At 53.9% G+C, this 22743-nt stretch overlaps 3 protein-coding genes across 3 annotated transcripts in view; all 3 read right to left on the reverse strand.

Moving 5' to 3' along the window:
* Positions 1–21618, reverse strand: part of LOC119805908 (fibroblast growth factor receptor 3-like) — a 38180-nt gene extending 16562 nt beyond the window's left edge. Inside the window, exon 1 of the mRNA XM_038317673.1 lies at positions 21517–21618. Within this exon, the coding sequence (XP_038173601.1) occupies positions 21517–21580 (64 nt within the window). The 5' untranslated portion in view covers positions 21581–21618. The remainder of the gene's footprint in view (positions 1–21516) is intronic.
* On the reverse strand, positions 47–1027 carry LOC119805910 (DCN1-like protein 3). Its single transcript, XM_038317675.1, has one exon. It carries the CDS (start codon positions 1025–1027, stop codon positions 47–49), a length of 981 nt encoding a protein of 326 aa, XP_038173603.1.
* Positions 9842–11845, reverse strand: LOC119805907 (tyrosine-protein phosphatase non-receptor type 11-like). Its single transcript, XM_038317672.1, is given in 1 exon segment — positions 9842–11845. A coding segment is annotated over 1 exon segment (2004 nt).
* Positions 21619–22743: the final 1125 nt, after the last annotated feature.

Below are 22743 nucleotides of genomic sequence, written 5' to 3' on the forward strand. Positions count from 1 at the left end.
CAAGGCAGAGAAAGGTGTAATGTGGAAAAGTTCCGGATCTTCATCTTCAGGAATTCCCAGAAAGGTCCAAGTCCTCGCTGGGCTGCAGCGGGGCAGGCAGATCCTCAGTGCAGCTCATCTGGACCCGGGCCCTCAGCCCCGCGCCGCGCGCGCCTCTCCCCCCTGCCTCTCTCCTCCTCCGCTCCGCCTCCCACTCCACAAAGCTGTCGAAGATGCAGGGCCAAGCGTCGTCCGCATCGTAGTTGCTGAGGTCGGGGTCAATCTCCTCGACGAAGCAGAGAAACATGTTCCAGGGGTCCCAGGAGATGCCCCGGATGCCCGAGGGGTTCTCCGCGAGGAAGTTGAGCCACGGCTCCAGGATGGGAGGAGGGTTCTGGGTGAACACGAGTTTCCACAGGGCGATGGCCGTCTCACGACGCAGGGCCCGCTGCTCGTGTTGAGGGTCCAGGCCAAACTGAAATGTAAACCGGTAGAGATCCTTGAATCTCTCTTCTTGCTTGGCTTCTGCTAGGAGGCTGGGGAACTGTGCACGGATCCCATCAATGCTGTCTGCACGGATCGCTTTACAGCCGTCCAAAAACTCCTTCCTGGTGAACTGGAACATGTTCGCCGCCCGGAACTTCCAGGCCAGGAGCAGCACTCGAAAATCCATGGGATCCACACCGAGGTCACGGCAAAAGCGCTCCATGCCTCCCACCAAGATGGCATCCTCCCACCTGTCCCGGTAGCGCCTGAACAGCACCTCCGACCTCGGCAAGGGAGCCTGCTCAGCGTCGGCCTTGGGCTTCCCCCAAGCATCTCTGGAAGACATCGGCAGCCGGCAGGCCTCCGCGACGGCCCTGTCCGCTCTCCTGGCGTCATAGACGACGATCTCCCCCGACGGTGTGAAATAAAGTAGCACCTGTTCCGCGCGGTGGCCGGCTCTCCGCCGGCCGTAGGACCTGCTGCTGCTATGGTAACGGTCTCCATGCCTGCTGCCCAGGGTGGGTGAAGGCTTCTTCTTGCACTTGGTGACACACTGGCCCATGGTGGCGACGTCCTGCCTTCTAGACCGGCCGCCTCTGGATCCGATGCCCTGGTTGCCGCTGGCCCTGCGTGAGGACTTCACGGTGCCGTCGGGGAGAGGAGCCGGCCAACGGCTGCTCCACAGGGTCCTCCAGTCGAACCCTTTCTGGAAAGGACGGCCGCCCGGCGGGTGCAAGCCACCTATCATACCCCCGCTTGCATTTCCAGGGCGCCACCCCCGTCCCCACCCCCATCCCCACCTCTTCTGCCGCCGCCGCCGCGGCCTCCTCCTCGTCTGCGGCCCACCGGCGGCCCCACAACAACTCACAAAAGAGAGAATTTCATTGGAGCTTGCTGACACTTTCAGAGGCTTAGTCCCAGCGCGGCGGGAGGCACGGCGGCACGGCGGGCTGGAGGAGCTGAAAGTCCGACGTGGAGATCAGCAGGGAGCAGGGACGGAGAGACGCTGGTCTGGACCCCAGTGACTCACTTCCTCTAACAAAGCTACACCGGTTCCAAGAAAACTGTAAACACCACCTACTGATCACAAATCTATAAATATCTTATTCTACGGGGGCCATTCTTATTCAAGCGCCCACGCTTCCCATTTACCTCCCTTTACTTGGCTCCCCCACCCACCCCCTCCACTGACTCTTCCCTTATCCTGCTGTAACACTGGATTCCATTTTCTCTTTTTGGAGGAGCCCCTACCCTGCCAACCCCTTCGTCGATACCTGACCTCTGTTTAGATCCTAAATGAAACACACACGTAAAGACAGCATCCGTGTATAACGTGGGGAAAAACACATTATTATTTGTCTGTTTGGGTCTTGGTTACCTCGCTTAGCCAGATGTTTCTTTTCAATTCCATTATTTACCTGCAAATTTTATAATGACATTTTGTTTTCACAGCTGAATCATACCCCACTGTATGAATGGATTATATTTCCATTATCCCTCCCTCTCTTGATAGACATCTAAGCTGTTTCCACTTCATGAGTAGTTGGGGAGAAAAGCCATGAGCGTTGGTGTGCGGACGGCGGGTGAGGCCCTTTCCGTGTGTGTGCAAGGGTGGTAGATCCAGCTGGAGCCAGAGGTATAATATCTGTTTTCAACCCCGAGAGGCCTCCTCACTGATTCAGTAGCGGCTGTGCCAGTCTGCACTCCCGCCAGCCATGAATATGTGTTCCTCTTTCCCCACAGCCTCGGACGCATGGGCTATCATTTCTGTCTTTCATCTGGGCCATTCTGGAGGGAATAAGATGAGGAAACCTCCAGGCAGTTACAGGTTTTGTTGCTGTGGTGGTTAAGGATGTGAAAACCATTGCCTGCTCTATCCACACGCAGTGACACACTCGTACGTGTAAAATAAAGCAAGCAAATCGTTACAGAAAAAAAAAAAAGTTGAAACGAAGAAACCAGGACGGGGCTGGCGATGAGGCTCTGCAAAAGGCTCTGCAAGGAAAGGCGCTTGTCGCCAGGCCTGACAACCCGAGTTTGCTCCTCGGAACATTCATGATGAGGGGAAAGAACAAACTCCAGCAGGTTGTGCTTTGACCTCCAGGGCACACCCCTCCAATAAATGAATAAAAACTACTAAACTGCCCAAATTAATAAAATTCTTACAAATAAACAAACCATTGAAAATTGTGGATCAGAGGGTCAAATTTCTCTCCCATACCACCTTGAACTGTTAGTGGACCAGAAATTCCCCTCAAATCTATTGTCATTTCTTTCTGGGTACTTCCAGAGAGTCTTGTTGTTAATGTTTTTTTTTAATGATTTATTTACTTATATTTAACGTGCATTTGTGTTTTGCCTGCACCAATGTTTGTGTGAAGGTGTTGGATTCCCTGAAACTGGAATGACAGGCAGTTGGGAGCAGCCGGACGTGTGCTGGGAATCGAACCTGGGTCCTCTGGAAGGGGAGCCCGTGTTCTTACCTGCTGAGCTAAGTCTCCAGGCCCTTTGTTCTTGTCTGTTTGAGACAGGATCTCACTCTGGCCCACGCTGGCTCCAGAATGATCCTCCTCCCTCAGCCTGACAAATGCTGGGATTCTAGGCTTGACCCAATAAAAAGGATTTTTTGTTTCAAATAAAAGAAAGTTGCTAGCAAACAAGTTCAAGACCCAGGAAGGAGAAGGCAGGTGAAGGCACAGCCAGCTTAACTTCTTAATCACACAACAGACAAAGAAGAGAAAAATCAACATGCATGTCTGCCCACGAGCACAGGACTGATCAGAGAGATGGGTCAGTACACAAAGGTGCTTGCCGCTAAGTCTGACGACCTGAGTTCAATCCTCAGAACCCTCGAGGCAGAAGGAAACATGGACCCGAGCTGTCTTCTGACCTCCACACCCATGCACTCACACACATGCACGCCTTAGTGGGAAGTGGCCCGTGAATTTAATCCCAGTTCCCGGGAGGCAAAGGCAGGCGGGACTCCGTGAGTGTGAGGCCAGCCTGATCTACAGGGTGAGCTCCAGGACAGCCAGGGCTCCGTAGAGAAACCCCAGCTCAGAAAGGCAAAAGGAAAAGAAAAATAGAAAAATGTGAGCCAGGAGAGTCCCCCACGCTCCGAGGACGAGCCTGTCTGACGAGAGGAGGCCGCGGGTGCCCCTGAGAGGGTCTTTATCCGGGAGGTCAGCTGACCCCCAGGTCTCTCTGGCGGGCGCTAGGAGAGAAGATCCCAGAATTCACCACCCTGGGGACAGGACGGTGGCTCCTCAAGAGTACAGTGAATTCCGGGTTAAAGGAATGATCTTCCTAGAAGTGACAACCGGGGTGGGATGGTGAAGACCTCTGAATGGCAGCACCGGGGAGGCAGGGGCAGGTGCAGCTCTTTGAGCTTGAGGCCAGCCTGGTCTCCATCGCTAATTCCAGGCCCACTAGGGCTACATAAGAAGACTCGGAAACAAAGAAAGGAAGTGAGAACCGGATGGACTTTAGGATACAGACCTGAAAACTCAGCCTTTGGCAGGGGATACCAGAAAGATCAAGAGGAGGGAGATCGCGAGCAAGGAAGCCAGGACCGCGAGGAGCGCGTTCACCCATTGAGACGGTGGGACAGAGCTAACGGGAGACCACCAAGTCCAGTTGGAATGGAACTGACGGAACAGGGGACCAAACCGGACTCTCTGAATGTGGCTGATGGTGGAGGAGGACTGAGAAACCAAGGACAACGGCGATGAGCATGGACTCTACAGCATGGACGGGCTCACTGTGAGCCTTGTCAGTTTGGTTGCTCACCTTCCTGGACTTAGGGGGAGCTGGGAGGACCTTGGACTTAACATAGTGAAGGGAACCCTGATGGCTCTTTGGCTTGGAGATGGGCGGAGTGGGGGTATGGGTGGAAGGGAAGGAAGGGAATGGGGAGGAGGAGGGGAGGAGATGGAAATCTTTAATAAAAAAAATGAGAAGAAAAAAAAGAGTTCAAGACCATCCTCAGCTACAAAGTGAGTTTGAGGACGTTATGATTATACAGGATAATAACTCAAAAATAAAAGTAAAACTCTGAAACAATACAAACCAAAAGCACAAAAAAACCAAAAAAAAATAAAAATAAAAAAAAAATAGAAAACAGGGAAACCCTGTCGCAAAAAACCAAAAATAAAAAAAAAAACCCAAAGCATCTCCTATGTCTCTAGGTATGGGCACCGACAGACGAGAGACATGCGTACCTACAGACAGAAAGTCAATTCTTTTCCATTTTTTACAAAGCGATCCCAGTTTCCAAGTCACCTCGTGGTATCAGGTGGATATTCCCACAAGGCGTGGCAGGCAGGGGACACGGCGGGCCCAGCGTCCACAGACTGACTGGGGTCCTCGCAGGTCAACCTCGGACAATCCTGTCCTGTGGTGACCATGATTGTGCCCATTGCACAGAATGGGGAGCAGAGGCTCAGGGGAAAGGAAATCCCTCGGGGACGACGGTGCTATGAACTGTGTGAGGGCAGGATTCGAATTCAGGTCTTCTCGGCTCTCAGCCCCACACGCTAAGCGTTTGTCCGCTGTGCAGCCTCCCGCAGGCTTTACTGCCTTGGTCCTCACCACTCTATGACTTCTCCCTCTTAGTGAATCAGCCACGTGTGGACAATTCTAGTCTCAGTCGAGTGCGTTGTTCATGGAACGGATGGAGGTTGCTCCCCAGTTGAAGTTTATGCAAACCTACCTTTATATTTATAAATAGATATTACATAATATCAATGTATTAGTGAATATGGATTATATATTTATTTCTACTTTCCCTGCATAATTAAACAAACATGATTATTATTATTTCAAATACCTATCAGTCGATCTTCACACATCCGTCATGTGAAAGTTTATTTTAAAACGTCAGAAGAGAGATATAAGTAATGTTTACAATAATGAAAACTTATAGACAGCTCCAAACTGTCTGTCACTCCCCATTCCAGAGGATCTGACGCCTAATTAAACAAACATGATTATTATTATTTCAAATACCTATCAGTCGATCTTCACACATTCGTTACATGAAAATTTATTTTAAAACGTCAGAAGAGAGAAATAAGTCATGTTTACAATAATGAAAAATTAGAGACAGCTCCAAACTGTCACTCCCCATTCCAGAGGATCTGACGCTCTCACAGAGGCATACATGAAGGCAAAACACCAGTATGTATAAAATAATTTAAAAAAAATGGATTTTTATAGGATCCAGTGGGGGCAGGAGCACCACAAGGCAACACCCGATTCCGCGTCACGCCCTCGGGACAGGTCACGCGCCCCTGCACCGCGGGTGAGTCGGTCGAGGGCCTGGAGATTGAAGAAAACACGCGGAGAGACCTGGGTCATTCTAATGCAGATCAGCCGAATGCTGTTGATTTAATTTTGGGGAAATCCTCACAGTCCTCCTGCTGCGCGAGGATTTCCACCCAGACAGGTCAGAAATCGCCAAACCTCGACGACGGCGTCAACAACGCCCTGCAGCTCATCCCCTGGCGGAGTGGGGGGGCGGGGGGACCCCAGGACCAGACAGGATGCTTAGTGAGCTGACCAGAAACCGTCCTCAAGGTGAACCCCAGGCACGCGGGCCCAGAGCCCAGAACTCCCCGACCTGGGGTCACAGCGGCTCGCGGAGGCTGAACCCGCATCCAGAGGGCCCGCGTGGGACGGCCCCAGGCCCCCTGTGGAGACGCTGCGGGTGTGGGACTCGGCTGTGCTCGGGGGGGCTCCTCACGGGGGGCGCAGGGCCGGGCTCTGGGGCCGGCTTTCGGGGACCCATTCCTCCCACGGGATCGGCTCCATCCGGCTGTCACCGCGGAGGACGAGCCTAGTGTCGCCCCTTCTGGGTAGAGCGCGTCTGGCAGGGACCCCTGTGACGTCCTCCTTTCTCTGAAGACCAGAGACGGGAGGAGGAACGGGTGGGGAGTGGGGGCGGGGGAGGGAGGAGGCCATGACTGGGGGGACGGGGGGGGGGGGATTGTGGTTGGGATGTAAAAAAAAAAATAATAAAAAATAAACTCACGCCAAAAAAAAGGAGAATATCGATGGTTTTCATAGTTAAACTTGAGGTATTGAAAGAAGGGCCCTCTAGGGACATTGGCAGTTATTGTGATTTTATGACGTGTCTGCAGCTGTGTAGGAAGAGTGAAATCACATTGGGCATCGTGAAGATCGGACCTCACACATCACGTGTTGGCCTCCTCCTTGGAATAGACACATCACGTTGGATAGAACAGTTATATCAGGCATGATCATGACCTGGCGTTCCGCCCCCCCTGAAATAAACCAGTATAACCCTGAAACGCGTCTGAGCTCCTGCTGCTCCTGCAGAGGGCGGAACCTCAGTTCCCGGCGTCCGTAGGGCGGAACCTCATCCTCTGTCACCTCAGTCCTGGGGGACTCAGCGCTCTCTCTGGCCGCCAAGAGCACCGGCGTCCATGTGCGCACACATCCCTGCCCCCCACCAGAACCCAAACGTAACAACCCCAGAACAAAAAGGAACAACAACGGAAGACCCCAGCATCTCGGGCCTGCTGCGCCCGGGTGTCGTCCATATCTTGTCTGAATCAGAGCGCAGGGAGAATCCAATCCCCCCCTGATGTCTTCATGAGTTTCATCTAGACTCCCACAGGTGACAGACTCTCTCAGACACACACACACACGAATAAAAATAAATCTTGTGGTTGAGGGGGATGGAGAGACGGCTCAGCGGTTAAGAGCGTTGCCTGCTCTTCCAGAGGTCCTGAGTTCGAGTCCCGGCAACCATGCGGTGGCTCACAGCCATCTGTAGTGAGATCCGGGGCCCCCTTCTGGCCTGCAGGCAGAGGACTGAGAATACTGTATACATAATAAATAAATCTTTAAAAAACGGGGGGCCAGAGGGTCCCCCAGAGGAGGTGCTGCTGTTCTTCCCAGGAGTCTCCATCAGAGGCTGAAGGGCTGGGCCTAGGAGGTGAGGGGAAGGGGGACAAGGCAGGGACTGCAGAGTGGAGGGGAAAGAGGGGCCATGCGGGAGGCTGTGACGGAGTCAGGCCTTGCTGGTCTATGCTGGGCCAGGCTAGACGGTTACAGGAACGAATCTTTTCTCTGCTGATTTAAAAAATAAGAAGGCGGGGAAAGCAAGATCTCAGCAGTCAGCCAGCCAAGCGTTACTAGGGGTATACTGACTGTTTTTTCTTTCTTCATGGTTTATTTATTTTTTTTTGTTTTTTTTTTTTTCGAGACAGGGTTTCTCTGCAGCTTTAGAGCATGTCCTGGAACTAGCTCTGTAGACCAGGCTGGCCTCGAACTCACAGAGATCCGCCCGCCTCTGCCTCCCGAGTGCTGGGATTAAAGGCGTGTGCCACCACCGCCCGGCTGGTTTATTTTTTTTTATATTTAAAAATTTCCATCCCCTCCTCCTCCCCCTTCCCTCCTCTCCTCCTCCCCTCCCCTCCCCCTCCTCCTTCCCCTCCCCTCCCCTCCTCCTCCCCCTTCCCTCCCCTCCTTCTCCCCCTTCCCTCCCCTCCCCTCCACCCATACCTCCCCCTCCCTCCCTCTCCAGGCCAAGGAGCCATCAGGGTTCCCCACTCTAGGCTAAGACCAAGGTCCTCCCAGCTCCCCCCAGGTCCAGGCAGGTGATGACCAGGCTGAGAAGGCTTCCGCAGAGCCCGTCCATGCAGAAGAATCCGAGCCCAGCGCCTCTGTCCTTGGCTTCTCAGTCAGCCCCCGCCATGGGGACACGGACGAGTTTTATGTCCCCACAGGGAAAGCAAGCCAGCACGCAGCAGCCCTCTGTGACCTCTGCATCCGCTCCTGCGTTCCCGACGGCTCTGGTCCCCCTGCTGCTCCCCTCTCACGCTTCCCGCTGTGCAGCTTTGGATGCAGGGGTCATTTTGTGAGACCAAAACCAATTATTTTCCGGGACCAGTGGACGATGGTGGCCGTCCTCGGTGCCTGGCCTTGCGGTGGCCTCTGCTCGCCTCCTGACCAGCCAGCCTGGGACTACGGCTCCTGCCGCGGAGGGGCGGGCCTCTCCCTGGCCGACAGCAGCGCTAGCGCCGACCGCTGCCCACGGAAGCCTGGACTCCCGAGGCAGAGATGGCAGGGAAGGCTGGCAGAATCTACCGTTAAATTCCCGAAACCCTGGAAGTGGGAGCAGAGGATCCGAAAGGATCTGGGGTGCGGAGGAGCCTCAGCCCGTGGTAGACACGAATTTAATAACAGTCGCCACGTGAGGCTGACCGTAGGCAGTTTTCAACCTGGTGTGGCAATCACACAGAACAGGACAATTAAACAGATTTGACGAGACGTTGCTGCCTGCTGGGTCACGGGAGCTCTGATCAGTCCCAAAGGATTGTCACCAAATGACCCGATGGCCAGAGGAGGAACTGGAACAACCCCCGTTTCCCTCAGGCGCTGGGATTAGACGCCTGTCTACTAGACATTCTTGAGCCCCGCAGATTGTCCAGACACCACCAGATAAAACCAGAAACTTACCAATTGGTAAAAACAGTAATAATAAAGTTTACCAGAGACCAGAGACTGGGGTGCCCCCCACCCAGAACCAGGTGTGTGCTTCCCTGTGTGGGTCACCAAAATGTTAGGTCCACAGGGGGTTGTACAAAAAAAAAAAAAAAACACCACCAAAGTCTAGTAAACCAGAAGCAAACTTTATTCCAGGAAAAATAAAAATAAAAAAAATAAGTAAATAAATCTCCTTGAGACCACAGCCAGAGATGAACTTGTAAGACCGTGGCAAACACTGGCATCTGAACTCCTCCTTATGGTAAGAAGCAATGAGAATTAGGCAATCACAAAGGAAATTTTACAATTTGGAGGCCAAACTCAGATAATTGCCCTTCTTTACAATTTCCATTAACAGGGTTTCTCCAGTTAAACTGTGTGTGTATTTAGCCCATTGTCTCTCTCTGGTACTTGTGGATAGCGTTTCCCCGAAGCTCTGCATTCCCCCCTGACAAGGCCACTTTCACATAGCAGGGAAGGCTCTGGGGCAACGCAAAACCAGTGTGTCAAACGTCACACACATCCCATCATTTAAAACTTAACTCAGGGGGCTGGAGAGAGGGCTCAGAGGTTAAGAGCACCTCCCGCTCTTCCAAAGGTCCTGAGTTCAATTCCCGGCAACCGCACGGTGGCTCACAACCATCTGTAATGGGGTCTGGCGCCCTCTTCTGGCCTGCAGACACACACACATAAATAAATATTAAAATAAATAAATATTAAAAAAAAAGTTAACTCAGCTCACATCAACTATGCTGGTCCTGAGTGGCCAGGGGATTATCTCAGGGGCCAGCTCAGTTGGTAGAGGGATGATTTGTCCTGCACATGGAGAATATAAAAGCCAAAATAGAATAGCACTGAACATCTACCTCGCCTGTTTATCCACATTTCCCACGGTCTTAGGTGTGACAGCCCCAGCATCAAGCTTGGACACGGTGCTGCCTATGGAGTGCTCCACGCAGTCCCCACGTCCTGCCCGTGCCTGGAACTCTGCGTGGAAATCCCCGTCGGAGACGCTGTCCCTGCTCTGCGAGCCCTGCCCACCGTCGTCGTTATCGTCCTTCTCAGAGTCGTTCCGTGTCCTGGGGAAACTTCTCATGCTCACGGGACACGGTGATGAGCTCTGTGCCGAGCCCAGCACGTCCCTCCCTTCTGCACTGGGCGGTGTTTGAGTGCAATGTGCCCCGGGGCTCTGGCCACCGGTCGCCTGGTCCACCCGGGAATTCTTAACATCGCTATGTTCGTGTCCTTTCCCTCGGCTTCTGCGTTCCTCCCCGATCGTGGGCTGCAGCCTCCGGATGTAATGCTGCACAGCCGTGTAGATGAACCGGTCCTGTGCCTCTTTCTGGACCATCCCCGGCCTCTGGGACCGCACCATCCGAATGGTTTTACAGATATCGACGTCGTGGTCAACGCCTCTCTCTCGAATGGCGTCCATCAGGATGTCGATCACGATGAGCGTTCCCATCCTGCCAATCCCGGTGTCGCAGTGCACGACCACAGGGCCCGCCTCCGCCGTGCTCTCCTGCTTGTGGCGGACGTCCTCCAGGAAGTCCAGCACTCCCGCGGGGTCACCGGGCACCCCACGGTCGGGCCAGGCCTGAAAGTGGAACTGCCAGACCGTTCTCTCTGGGCTCGCTTGTCCGACCTTGGAGAGCCGGAGTTCCCTCACGGTGTAGTGGCGGGCGGCGGTTTCTCTGAGGTTCCTGACGCGCAGGACCCCGTAGTCTCTGAGGGCGTCCTCGTCGGGCCAGTACCTGACGCACTTGCTCTTCCCTCTCTCCACCTCCTTGGTGGCCATGCCGATGACCCGAGAGTTCTCCTGGAACACCATCCTCCAGAAATCGCTCACCGTGTTCTGCAGGCAGCCCTGGGCGGCAATGTAGCCCCTTTTGGGTTTGGAATGGCTGCGGCGCTTGGGTTCAAGGTCAGGCCTGATGATGCTGGCGTTGATGTAATCAGAATCGGGCTCGTGGGGACCGCCGCCGCCGCGCAGGACAACCCGCGTGTGGTTGAACGGCAGGATGTTCCTGTATCGATTTTTGTTTCGGTTTTCTTGTCTCCGTCCTTCTTTTTGGCTATAGAGAAATTTGTCGTCCTCTTTCTGTAGAGTCTCAAATTCTTCCCAGAAGCCCTGTCTGACCGCACCTGGGGTCCCAGCTACCTTGCTGAGCTCTCGAACCCTGCTTTAAATGTCAGCGGCGTTAAGATGCGTGGTGTGGAGAGGCTGCTCCAGCTGCAGGACGGTGCCCCGTGTCCCCACGATGGGGTTCTTCTTGTAGTGCTCCACCAGGTCTGTCAGGGAGGCAAAACACGCTCCTCCACCCACGTCGTATCCCAGTCCCTGACATCGGATCATAACGTGGGTCACGCCGGACCCGCCCTCACGGCTCTTCCGTGTGTCCTCACCAGTGACCACAGAGAGAACGCAGTCACCAGGGCGTCTCTGGCTCCCTCGAACGAGAAAGCTGCCACGCTAACCCTTCTCCATCAGCAGTTCCTCTGCTTCCTTTGCGGACAAGGGACCGTGGAACCACCTTTCAGAGGTGGGGTCCGCACGATTCAGTGGGTACCTGAGCTCAACCACGTCTCCGTTCTTTTCCCTGAGCCGCTCGGGATGTTCCATGTAATACCGGAGCAGTGCGGCCAAGGTGGCAAACTTCTCCCCACCACAGAGGCCGTAGAAGTTCCCGGTGCACTGAACCTGGATGTGGCCGACGGCTCCGTTCCTTCTGACAGACAACGTGAGATCTCCGGGGCGACTCTGACTAGGCCTGGTCAAAAAGCTGCCGTCCACACCTCTGGTTGGCAGGAGGGTCTCAGCCTCCACACGAGTGACGTTGGGGTGAAACCCTCCCTGCGATGCCATGTTCCCCCTGGGCCCCGGCTCCACAGAGACCCGCTGCTCGCTCGGGCTCCTGGGGACACTGCCCCGTGGGTACTGGAGGGGCTAAGCAAAGCCCCGCTGAGGAGTCAACACGCGTGCAGGTAGAACGGGCCCAGTCTGCGTGCACGGTCCCCCACCAGACCTGGACCCCGCGTGCTGGCTGGGCACCACTAGGCTCGCTCTGCCCGCCGTCCTGGGCTTGGGCTCCCGCTCTGGTCTCACCGCCGCGCCCACCTCAGGCAGACGCCAGCACGGAGATGGGAGCTGGGGCTGCGGGTGAGGTTGGTCTGTCCTTCAGCACAACGGGTACCCCAAGGGGCAGGGCTCAGGCCACGCTCTGACGGTCACCCCCAAAAGCAGGCCGGTCTCTCTGTCCCTGTCCTTCTCTAGATACGCTATGCAACCAACAGTCTTAGAGCTTTAGACAGAGCTGGTCGACCTCACCGCAGCCCCTTACGCAACATCGGTGACCTTGAGAAGTTGCTGCCCGTACCATAACCATAGAATTTTATATAGAAATTGGGCGTATCAAAAACATTTACCAAAAAATAAATAAATAAATCATAAAAAAGACATTTACCGTGTAGCCAACACACAAGGTCAAGGATAGACGTATTATTATAAACGCACGTATATTTACAATGACATCTCTGGTTATAGGAACAGAACATACAACCCATACACAAAAACCCCACAAGAATATAAAAGCCTTTGCTCTGTATTTACAGCTTTACGCCTGAGCCACTCACCACACAGTCCCTTTATTTTTATCTCGCACTCACTTTTAATTTGTGGTGTCGATCCCTCTACGCCTGTGCTCCAGCCCCAGCAACATCCAGCGCCATTGGTCTTGGTCCAGCCGACTTGTCCATCTGTTCCTGAAAAGGGGAGTGTGGATTGAGGAAGGAAACGGACACAAGACTGAAGACGGAGTCAGGAGGTCATTCCAGTGGATACTGAATCTGCCTCAAGGTCATTTTTCATAGCCCTTTTATTCCCCAAGCCAAAGGGATGGGCGAAAGACTTGTTATTTTTATTTTTTTGATTTTTCGAGACAGGGTTTCTCTGTGGCTTTTGGAACCTGTCCTGGAGCTAGCTCTTGTAGACCAGGCTGGCCTCGAACTCACAGAGATCCTCCCGCCTCCGCCTCTGCCTCCCGAGTGCTGTTGTTTGATTTCTAAATCATTATATAAGAAATAAAGAACACTGATTACTTTCTTAACATTCAAAACATCGAACAGCAATGCCCCAGGTCAAACATCCTGCTATTGGGAGCAAAGCATCCGTTAGCCACACCTTAGACAAAACATTCTGTTATTGGGGCAATATCTAGAACAGCTTCCCCTGAGGCCCAATGTCCTGCTGTTTGACCTTGAAGGAGCGGAAACTGTGCTCGACCTCTCTGACCTTTTGTCAGGACGGAAGCAGAGCCACTTCTGTGGGCCTCCACACACCCTGCCTTTGGGGACACAAGACCCGGGCAGGGTGACTTTTTGAGTTTCAGACACCGTGGGGGACTCAGTGTGCCCACTCCGGCATGCGAGGACCCCGGGCTGGTGAATGGAGAGATCTTCCCAGGCCACCAGAGGCTCGGGGCTCAGGGCCCTAAGGTGGTCGGCCTGCCCAGACGCCAGCTCATTCCTGACTCACCCCTTCCAGGAGCAGTCACTGCCCACGGCCCTCCCTGGCCCTCGGCCCATCATCCTAGACACTGGAGGTCTGGGTGCCCTCTGCCCCAGCACCGCAGGACGCCACGGTGGCCAGAACACGCGGCCTTCATTAGACTTCACTCCGAGCTGCGGCCTGGGGCTTCCTGCCCTGTCAGAGATTTGGCAAAGAGAAGACTCAATGTGGAGGAGAGGACGACCCGACAGCAGAGCGCCCACACCCGCAGACCCACCAGGGTCTCACCCTGGCGCGCACGGGAGGTTCCGCGTGCAGCCTGGACGCCGAGACTGGCAGGGGATGCTGGGATTGAAACGCAGAGGCTTCTCTTCAGGTGGAAGAACAGCAACCTTTATTTGGCCCCGGCGAACGCCTTTTATACCTCCACTGCTTCTGTGGAGAATCACCTGCCAGGAAGAACACAAACATCCTTGTCAATTACAGGTCAGGGGGAGTGAGGGCAGCTAGGTCACAACAACTCCCCCCCACCCGCCCCGTGGCCCACGCCTTTAATCCCAGCACTTGGGAGGCAGAGGCAGGCGGATCTCTGTGAGTTCGAGGCCAGCCTGGTCTACAAGAGCTAGTTCCAGGACAGGAGCCAAAGCCACAGAGAAACCCTGTCTCGATAAAACAAAAAAAAAAAAAATACAAAAAAACTAAATAAAACCCTGTCATGAAAAATCAAAATAAATAAATAAATAAATGAATGAATGAATAAATAGATAAATAAGTAAATAAATGAATGAATGAATAAATGAATAAATAGATAGATAAATAGATAGATAGATATAAAACAAAAATAAATAAATAAATAAATAAATATATAAATAAATAACGGTGCCTGTCTTGTTACGTTAAGTGGAACACCTTTCCTGTCGTGGGGAAGAGCCCTCTCCTATTCCCTCTCTTAGGTGGCCTCCTGCCCCCCCAAAGGATTGCCCATCCGTGGCCGCCCAGACACATCGCCCTAAACCCAGTCTCCGCAGGACTGACTGACGGCACCCACGAGCCAGACACGCGCGGCCACAACCTAGCGTGCCCTACCTGGGTGGTGAAATTAGCAAAGTCTCTGTCCCATACCCCCTCTCGTAGGACATTTGAGTTCCCTAACAGCAGCAGAAGCGTGCAGCACAGTGCCGGGAGCCACGCACATAACACGGTTAATGGTTGAAAAGCCCAAAGAGAGTCCACGTCTTCCTGAACCAGAGCCACTGGGCATTGTGAACGTCCAGAGCGTTGCCAACTCTCTCAGCCAGCCGGCTCACAGTCTAAAGGGAAATCACGGCAGCCGTATCTGCAGGGGCAGAGGTATCGACATTCCAAGGTCTCTCTCCCGACAATCTTCCAGGGTCCGGCACTTGTCGCCCTATTTGCTGATACTCCTGACCCCGCCGCAGCGAGCGTCCCCCAGGCCGGGCACTGACTGGGTCCTGGCGACTCGCCTTCCGCCGCAGCCGCCTATCACAGCTCCGCCCCAGCCGCCTTCCGGCCCCAGCTGCGCTCTCCCTGGGTCCACACTGCTGCGTGGAGCGGAGCAAACCTCACGGAAGCCGGCGCCCTGCACGGCTCCGGAACCACGGAAGGGGCCCCGGTCTAACAATCTTTGAGGGAATGCGGGCGTCTCTGGGTTGGGAGCAGGGAGACCCCAGATCCTGAATTCCTCGTGATCCCCTGACCTGAGTGCCCACAGCTGCTCTGAGCACGAGACCCGCAGGAGTTCCTGAGGGCAGCAGAGTGGCTTCTGGCGGGTTTGGCGGGGGCGTGGCTGTCTCCATATAATCTGCCCCTGAACACAATAAAGGGGGCGTTCTTGGGGAATTCAAGGACGACCCGGGTCGCCGTCTCTCTGTCTGTGTGTCTTAACCTCCTGCCCCTCGCCTGAAACTTGCACCGAGCGCAGACACGGGGGCCGCGGCGCGTGTCCCCTCTGGGAATGAGAAAACACACACGTGCTCCTTTTAATCCGACTTGGCTTGTTCCTGGTCGGAAATATTGAAACGCCCTCCCATAAGAAACCAGGGGCTAACTTGAGCTGCCGTGGGTACAAAGTCTGCGGCTGTCTTGTTCCTCCCGTGCCTTGTGGCTTTAAGTGTCTCAGGTGCTTTCTGAGGCCTTCAACCCACCCTCCCGCCTCTTCTTTATGCTCGCTAGTCTTTGGGAGGACGCCCCTTGGAGGATTTCTGGGGAGAAACCACACACCTCCCCTTCCCCAATGTGCTCCTTGATTTACCCGCTGGACGGAGCGACCCCGTCCTTCACTCGGCCGCGGCCAGGGCAGCCTGGACGCCGCGACTGGCGGGGGTGCTGGGGTCAAGACGCGGAGGCTTCTGTTCCGGTGGAAGAACAGCGACCTTCATATAAATACAAATAGAACCTGTGGTTCCATTGATACCGCGGATTGGGAACGGTGAGCTACAGGGGGAGGAGGCGTAGGACAATCGACAGAGTCAGACATCACAGAGTTTGGTGACAAGGGAGAACACCAGAGAGCTCGGGAGGGGGCAGAACTGTTGTACATCCCGATTTTAGTGGCGGTTACACTATTTCAAGTGGTGGAAGCAGGCAGACTCGGTGGCACACGCCTGTAATCCAAGCGTCCATGAGACGAGGCAAGAGGACCGCCACGGATTTGAGGTCAGTCTCATCTACAAAGTGAATGCCAGGCCAGCCGTAGCTACACACAAAACACAGTCTTGAAATAAATTCTGTCAACGTGCAAAAATATGGGTGTGCTGGTCTGTGTATTTTGGGATAGTAATTACACAGGTACATCCGTAAAAAGGGGTGAGTTTTAGTCTTTGTCAATTATACACCAAAATGTTTATTTAAAGACTCCATTGAACGCCAGCACCGCCTGACTAGGGCGAGCATCCTCCAAGTGACTGTCAACCTGAGGTTGGTATGTAGAACGCAGGACTAGAGAATTTAGTCTGGGGGGAAATGACATATAGTAAGTTCTTGCTGCCCTAAAGAACAGCAGAACGTTCAGTTCAAGATTTTTGTAAAAAAAAAATGGTTTTCCTCTTATTACTGAGGACTTTTGATGGTGGACAGCGGTTAAGAGCATTGCCTGCTCTTCCAAAGGTCCCGAGTTCAAGTCCCGGCAACCACACGGTGGCTCACAACCATCTGTAATGGGGTCTGGCGCCCTCTTCTGGCCTGCGGGCACACACACAGACAGGATATTGTATACATAATAAATAAATAAATATTTTAAAAAAAGAAAAACTGTCAAAAAAAATTAAAAACAAAAGAAAAGAAAATGCCCGGGATCACAAGCATTTTAGATTTCGGGTCTTTCTGGAGATTTGAACATTTAGGAATCCAGAAGAGGGAGGAGCTGGGCATAGGAAAGCACGCCTGGGATCTCGGCACTTAGGAAGCCGAGACGAGGAAGTGCACGACTGACTGCAGTCCCCGTCGTCGCAGGCCAGCCTGTGTCTCAGACACCGCTCTTCTCCTGGCTTCCGAGGCCAGACCTGAGGGCTCGGCAGCCACCCCGTGCTCTGTGCAGCCTTAAGGAGGCCTGAGGGGGCTGCTCCCTGGGTCGCCAGCAGCTTGTGGAAGGAGGGAGGAGAAGTCGGCTGACCGGGGAGATTCCCCCCTCCAGGGCTGTAGCCAGTGGCGAAGCTCAGACTCACAGAGGGGAAGTCGGGTCTCAAGCTTGGACGCTGGGTCGGCTATGCAAAGTCTCATCTCTCAGTTCATTTCTTTTCTTTTTAAAATATTTATTATGTATACAATATTCTGTGTCTGTGTGTCTGTCCTCCTGCCGAGGCCCGAGTGTCACACCCGATTCCGCGCCACCCCCTCGGCACACTCCGCGCCCTGGCCGGCTGCCGTACCGCACGCACGCACGTGAGTCGGTCAAGGGCCTGGAGATTGAAAAAAAAAAAAAACACACGGAGAGACTGGGGTCCTCAGAAAGGAGGTCGGCCAAGGCCGTTTATTCAATTTTATAGACCTCCGGCTGCGCAAGGATTTTTCTTCCCTCCAGACAGGCGGGAAATCACCACACCGTGGACTGCCGGCGTCAACTACACCCCGCTGCGAATCCCCTGGCGGGGCCGGGGGAGCCCAGGAACAGACAGGAAGCTGGGTCAGCTGAGCAGGAACCGACCTCAGGGTGAACCCCAAGAACACGGGGGAGGGGGGCCGACCCGGGCCCCGCAGGTCCCCCTTTTATATAAATTAATATAAATTCTATGACCAGGCGTGTCAGGCGATGCCCGTGACCCCGCCGTGGGAAAGCGTCCGGGTCAAACCCGTTTCCCGTCTTAGGTGGGGGCAGCCACCCCCATCCCCCCCCCCCGAAAAACTATCCTTTCCCGTCATTGGCTCCCTCGTCCCCCATCACCGAGTTCAGCGGGATTAGCGCCCAGGGAGTCTCTGGGGCAGGCGCTCAGAGGACTCGCCACGTGGCAACCGTGACCCGAGCTCGCCTTCGGCTCTGGCACCAGGAAACCGTGAGCGGGATGCTCCCGCGCAGACAAGCACGCCTTAGGGGACTCTGCCCGCTCAGTCCTTAATGCGTCGGCCCAAACCGGAGCCCTGGGAGCGCTCGCGGCCTCGGCGCCAGCGAAAGGAACCCTGGTGGAGTAAACTAGAATAATCTCCAGAGCCGATTTGTAAACTGTGCGTTCCAGGGTCCGCGCATAGCGGCAACACGCCTTTGCTGTAACCCGGCGGTGGACTTTTAACCGCGACCCACAGCAGAATGAACTGTAACATCGATCTGTAAATTTGCCGTCTGCCCCGGGAGGGCGTCCGTTGTGCCAGCAGAAGCAACTGACTGACTCGTGGAACATGCAGCAGCTCGAGCTGCTCTGGCAGCCGCAGCCACGGCCGCATTGTCACGGGAAGGGTAGACAGGGGGAGGAACAATCTGTGGCACGGCCGCATTGTCACGGGAAGGGTAGACAGGGGGAGGAACAATCCGTGGCATGGGCGCATTGTCACGGGAAGGGTCGACAGGGGGAGGAACAATCCATGGCACGGGCGCATTGTCACGGGATTGGGTCGACAGGGGGAGGAACAATCCGTGGCATGGGTGCATTGTCACGGGAAGGGTCGACAGGCCCGAAGCACTGGGACCAACTCCTCTGCATCCCAGCAACTCCGCCGCTGTCTACCGGATCCCGTGGCTCCGTCTTTCCCGTCTCCAGGCTACTGGATGGGAAAATCCGCGGCAGGCACCAGACGCGGGCACCCACATTGGATCGTCGGCATCCTGCGGGAAAACACAAACAGCTCCCCCTTCCCCACACCAGCACGGGATCGGGGCCACGCCAGGTGGTATTTACCGTCCGCAGCAGCCTCCTCCCAAAACACGGGCTCTGCAAAGCCGCCTTTCATCTCCTCCTAACTCCTTTACCCATGCCATCTTTTTCTTTAAAAACAGTTTTTCCTTCCTCTTTAATATTTTTAATTTTTAGTTCTCTCACACGTCCTGCTCCTCCAAACTCTCCGTAGAACTCGTGGGTTCTGCACCCCGAATCTCCTCAAAGGTTTTGTTCGAATTCCCTCATCGTCCTTTTCCTTCACGTCGCCGTGGAGAACGGCGTCTCTGAGTAAGCGCCGCCGTGAACGCGCCGCGACGGGAAATCCGTCTGGCGCTCGCTCGCTTAACGCCTTTACTGTTACCTGCTCCCAATTAGTTAACAGGAAAGCCATCTGCTAGATTCTTCCGTTTGCCCTGAGTCACCCCGGAAGAATGTGGACACCAGTGCCGGCCAGTGGCCGCGTGAGACTGAGCATCAACACTCAAACATTTAAAACGTATAAAACGAAAGACAAATGGTCTCTGGGGGAGGAACCTTATTCCCCCCCCTTTTTTTTTCGTTTTACGCACAGAGTCTCTGCGCGCACGATGCGCTCGTCCCACGGCACCCTGTCCTGGAGGATGACAAGGTTTTCCCGTTTTATAACAAATGGAGAACCCAGAGCAAAATTTAGCAAAGCCCGTGCCGGTGCAGGCTGGGCCGTTATCAGTTCTTACAGTGTTTGGAGCTCCCGTGTGGGCAAAAGCCTGGAGACGGCGACTTTTAACAACACCTCGTAATCTTCCTCCCGCGTGAGCCGAGGCGAAAATAAGACGGGACTGCGCATCCACGGGTGCGCGGACATATCGCGGGCGCCCAAAAGAAGGCGCACGGGTGACATCCACCTGCCATAAATGGTTCGGGGCCAGGCCACGGGGGTCAACTCCCAAATGGGGAACAGGAGAAAGTCCTGTACACCGAGAGCACTGTTTAACGACGGCCGTGGGTTGCTCTCGGGAAATCTTAAAAGGAAATCTTCACGACGCACGCAGCATCGAGATGAAAATCGATTGTGAGCGTTTATTTATTTTTTGCAGCTTGCCCCACGGTACGAATCCGGCGGGTAAGCTGACCCGCCACTGCATTCCCCTCGCTCAAGGGACCGCGGAGGTCAGCGTGAGCCCGCGAATGCCCCGCGGAAATGGGAACAGACCGGGTGCAGTGCCAAGCTCGAAGAGCCAGTCACTGCGTCTGGACTCGACGTGCAGAGGCCATAGAAGCTGCGGTTTCCAAAGGTGCAAGAATTTTGCCCACGGACTGACTGTCGGTAGAAAGGTTACATGGAAGGAAAATCAGCGTATTTCTCTGAGGCCATTCGTAGGGCGGTCAATGCCGCCCCCGGAGCAGATTGAGTATCAGCAGGGTGAATATCAGAATCAGCAGGGGAGGCCACCGCAGCTCTCCCGGAGGAAGACGCAGCAGCCAACGCATTCCCTGCCCCTGCCAGGGGCTGCAGAGAAATCATAACTTTAGGGAAACACACCGGGTGATTTTTGAAAAAAAAAAAAGGTGACCGACCGATCGGAAGGATAAGGATGACCCAACCTGCGGGGATCCGTGCGTATAAACAAGGTCCGGTCTTCCGCAGAATTTCCGCAACCCAGTTATTCCTGCCTGGGTCTGCGGTGTGATAACCTGGTCAGGTGACATCCCAAAGGTCTGCAAACTAAAAATGACACGTCGCCCAGCTGACGGGGACGAGATAACAATTGTTACGGGAGACCCGTGATCGCGCACGCACCCACAGGCTGGGTCCTCGCTGCCAAAAAAAAAAAAAATAATAATAAGTTTATAACCTTTCTGAATAACACGTGGCCCAGCTGACGGGTACGAGATAATAATTTTTTACAGGAGACCCGTGAAACTCCAGTAGGGCTACGCTGAGAGGGGAAAATTAAATTATCAATAGCAGCGGCTGACGAGAGTCAATATAATGAACCTAAGCAGAGGCGAGCTTCGTTTAAGTAAAGCAACACGTTGTCTTGCCTGAGGCGTCAGCTCTGGAAAGGAGGCTGGGTCTGGATTTCCCTGCGGTTTCTGTCCCTGCAGCCGTGTGCTGCTTTGAGATCCCACAGCAGCCTCCATTCACCAGACTTTTTTTTTTTTAATTTTATTTTTAATATCAAAGACAGGAGAATTCCTGGGAGACGTGGATGCCACCACCGACCGGCTTGGTTTTTTTTTTTTAAATTTACTCTTTGTGTGTGTGTGTGCATGTTTCGCCTGCATGTTTGCGTGTGCGCCACGTGTCAGGCACTAGAATTTCTCAGAGCCGCGAGCCGCTGCGCAGGCGCTGGAGTTGTGGGACCCAGGCTCTCCGGAAGAGCGGCCAGGGCATTTCGCTGCTGAGCGATCCGTCCAGCACACACATGGCTGCATATGCACACAGGAAGCACATACGACTGCATGTGCGGGACAGAACATGCGTACGCCATGGCAATTACATGGATTATGCATCATGGGCTCGGCAGGGATTCAAGTCCCCCTCCCCCACTTTACTCAATCAGTGAAAATGCTTTTTGGAGGGGGACGTGCACACCTGACCTGCACACCTGACGTGCACACCTGACCGTGCACCTGACCGCACACCTGACCTGCGCACCTGACCTGTACACCTGACCTGCGCACCTGACGTGCGCACCTGACATGCACACCTGACGTGCACACCTGAGATCCCGGCACTTGGGACACAGAAGCAGGAGAACCCCGAGTTCTTTGAGCTCCTTGGCATTCACGTCTTCAAAACAGCTGTCTGTGCCGCAGCCTCCCATTCAGGGCTCCCTCCCTCCCTCCTCCCTCCCTCCCTCCCTCCCTCCCTCCTCCCTCCCTCCCTCCCTCCCCACTTCCTGTTTTGTTTCCTTTTTCAAGACAGGGTTTCTCTGTGTAGACCTGGCTGTCCTGACCCTTGCTTCATAGACCGGGCTGGACTCGAACCCAGGACCCACAGAGATCCGTGCGCCTGCTGGGGCCTCGGGAGTGCTGGGATGACAGGCGTGCGCCGCCACCCTCGCCAGGTTCCCTTTCTGTGTCAGGCACACTGCAGTATCATCCCTGGGTTCCTCCAGCCCCACAGATCCCCGTGACCACTGCTCAGTCTTCCTGTCCTCGCTCGCCGCGGCACACGGGCCACCGAGGTCAGAGCGCTCTGCTCCCCATGGGGTCGTCCACCAGTCCTACGCTTGGAACATTTAATATTCGGGGTCGGGATCCATGTGGAGTGAATTCTGGGGAGCGCGTCCACAGCGTTCCCTGGGCTGGGGGGACGGCTCAGTGGTGAGAGCACGGCCCGCTCTTCCAAGGTCCTGAGTTCGAGTCCCGGCGACGACACGGCGGCTCACGACCATCGGTAATGGGGTCTGGTGACGTCTTCTGGCCTGCGGGCATCCACACACACAGACAGAATATTGTATACATAATAAATAAATGTTTAAAAATTAATAAACATTTACTTTAAATAAATATCAAATATTTAGTCATATATTTTAATATTTATTCATGTTAAATAAATACCTAAAATATAAAAATCATATAATTATATAATAAATTATATAATAAAATGAATATATAAATATAAATAAATCATATAAATATAAATAAAATATAAATATAAAACGAATTTAAAGAAATTTAATAATAAAATAAAAATATAAATGAGTTATATAATAAATAAATTGTATAATAAAATAATAAAAATTTTTTAAAAAGCCAGCATTTCCCGTATGGAGTAGCGCTCCCCTGCTAAAAAACTGTGATGGGGGACACACGGGGATAGAATTTCCCCTGGACTCTTGCAGCCGCAGAAAGAATTCAGGCCCCACACCCCGAGGTTGAGAGACTGGGCGATAAAATGTAAATATTTGTTCCCCAGGATCCCCGGCTCCTTTCCCATCACAA

Source organism: Arvicola amphibius, unplaced genomic scaffold, assembly GCF_903992535.2.
Source record: "Arvicola amphibius unplaced genomic scaffold, mArvAmp1.2, whole genome shotgun sequence".
Taxonomy (NCBI): Eukaryota; Metazoa; Chordata; class Mammalia; order Rodentia; family Cricetidae; genus Arvicola; species Arvicola amphibius.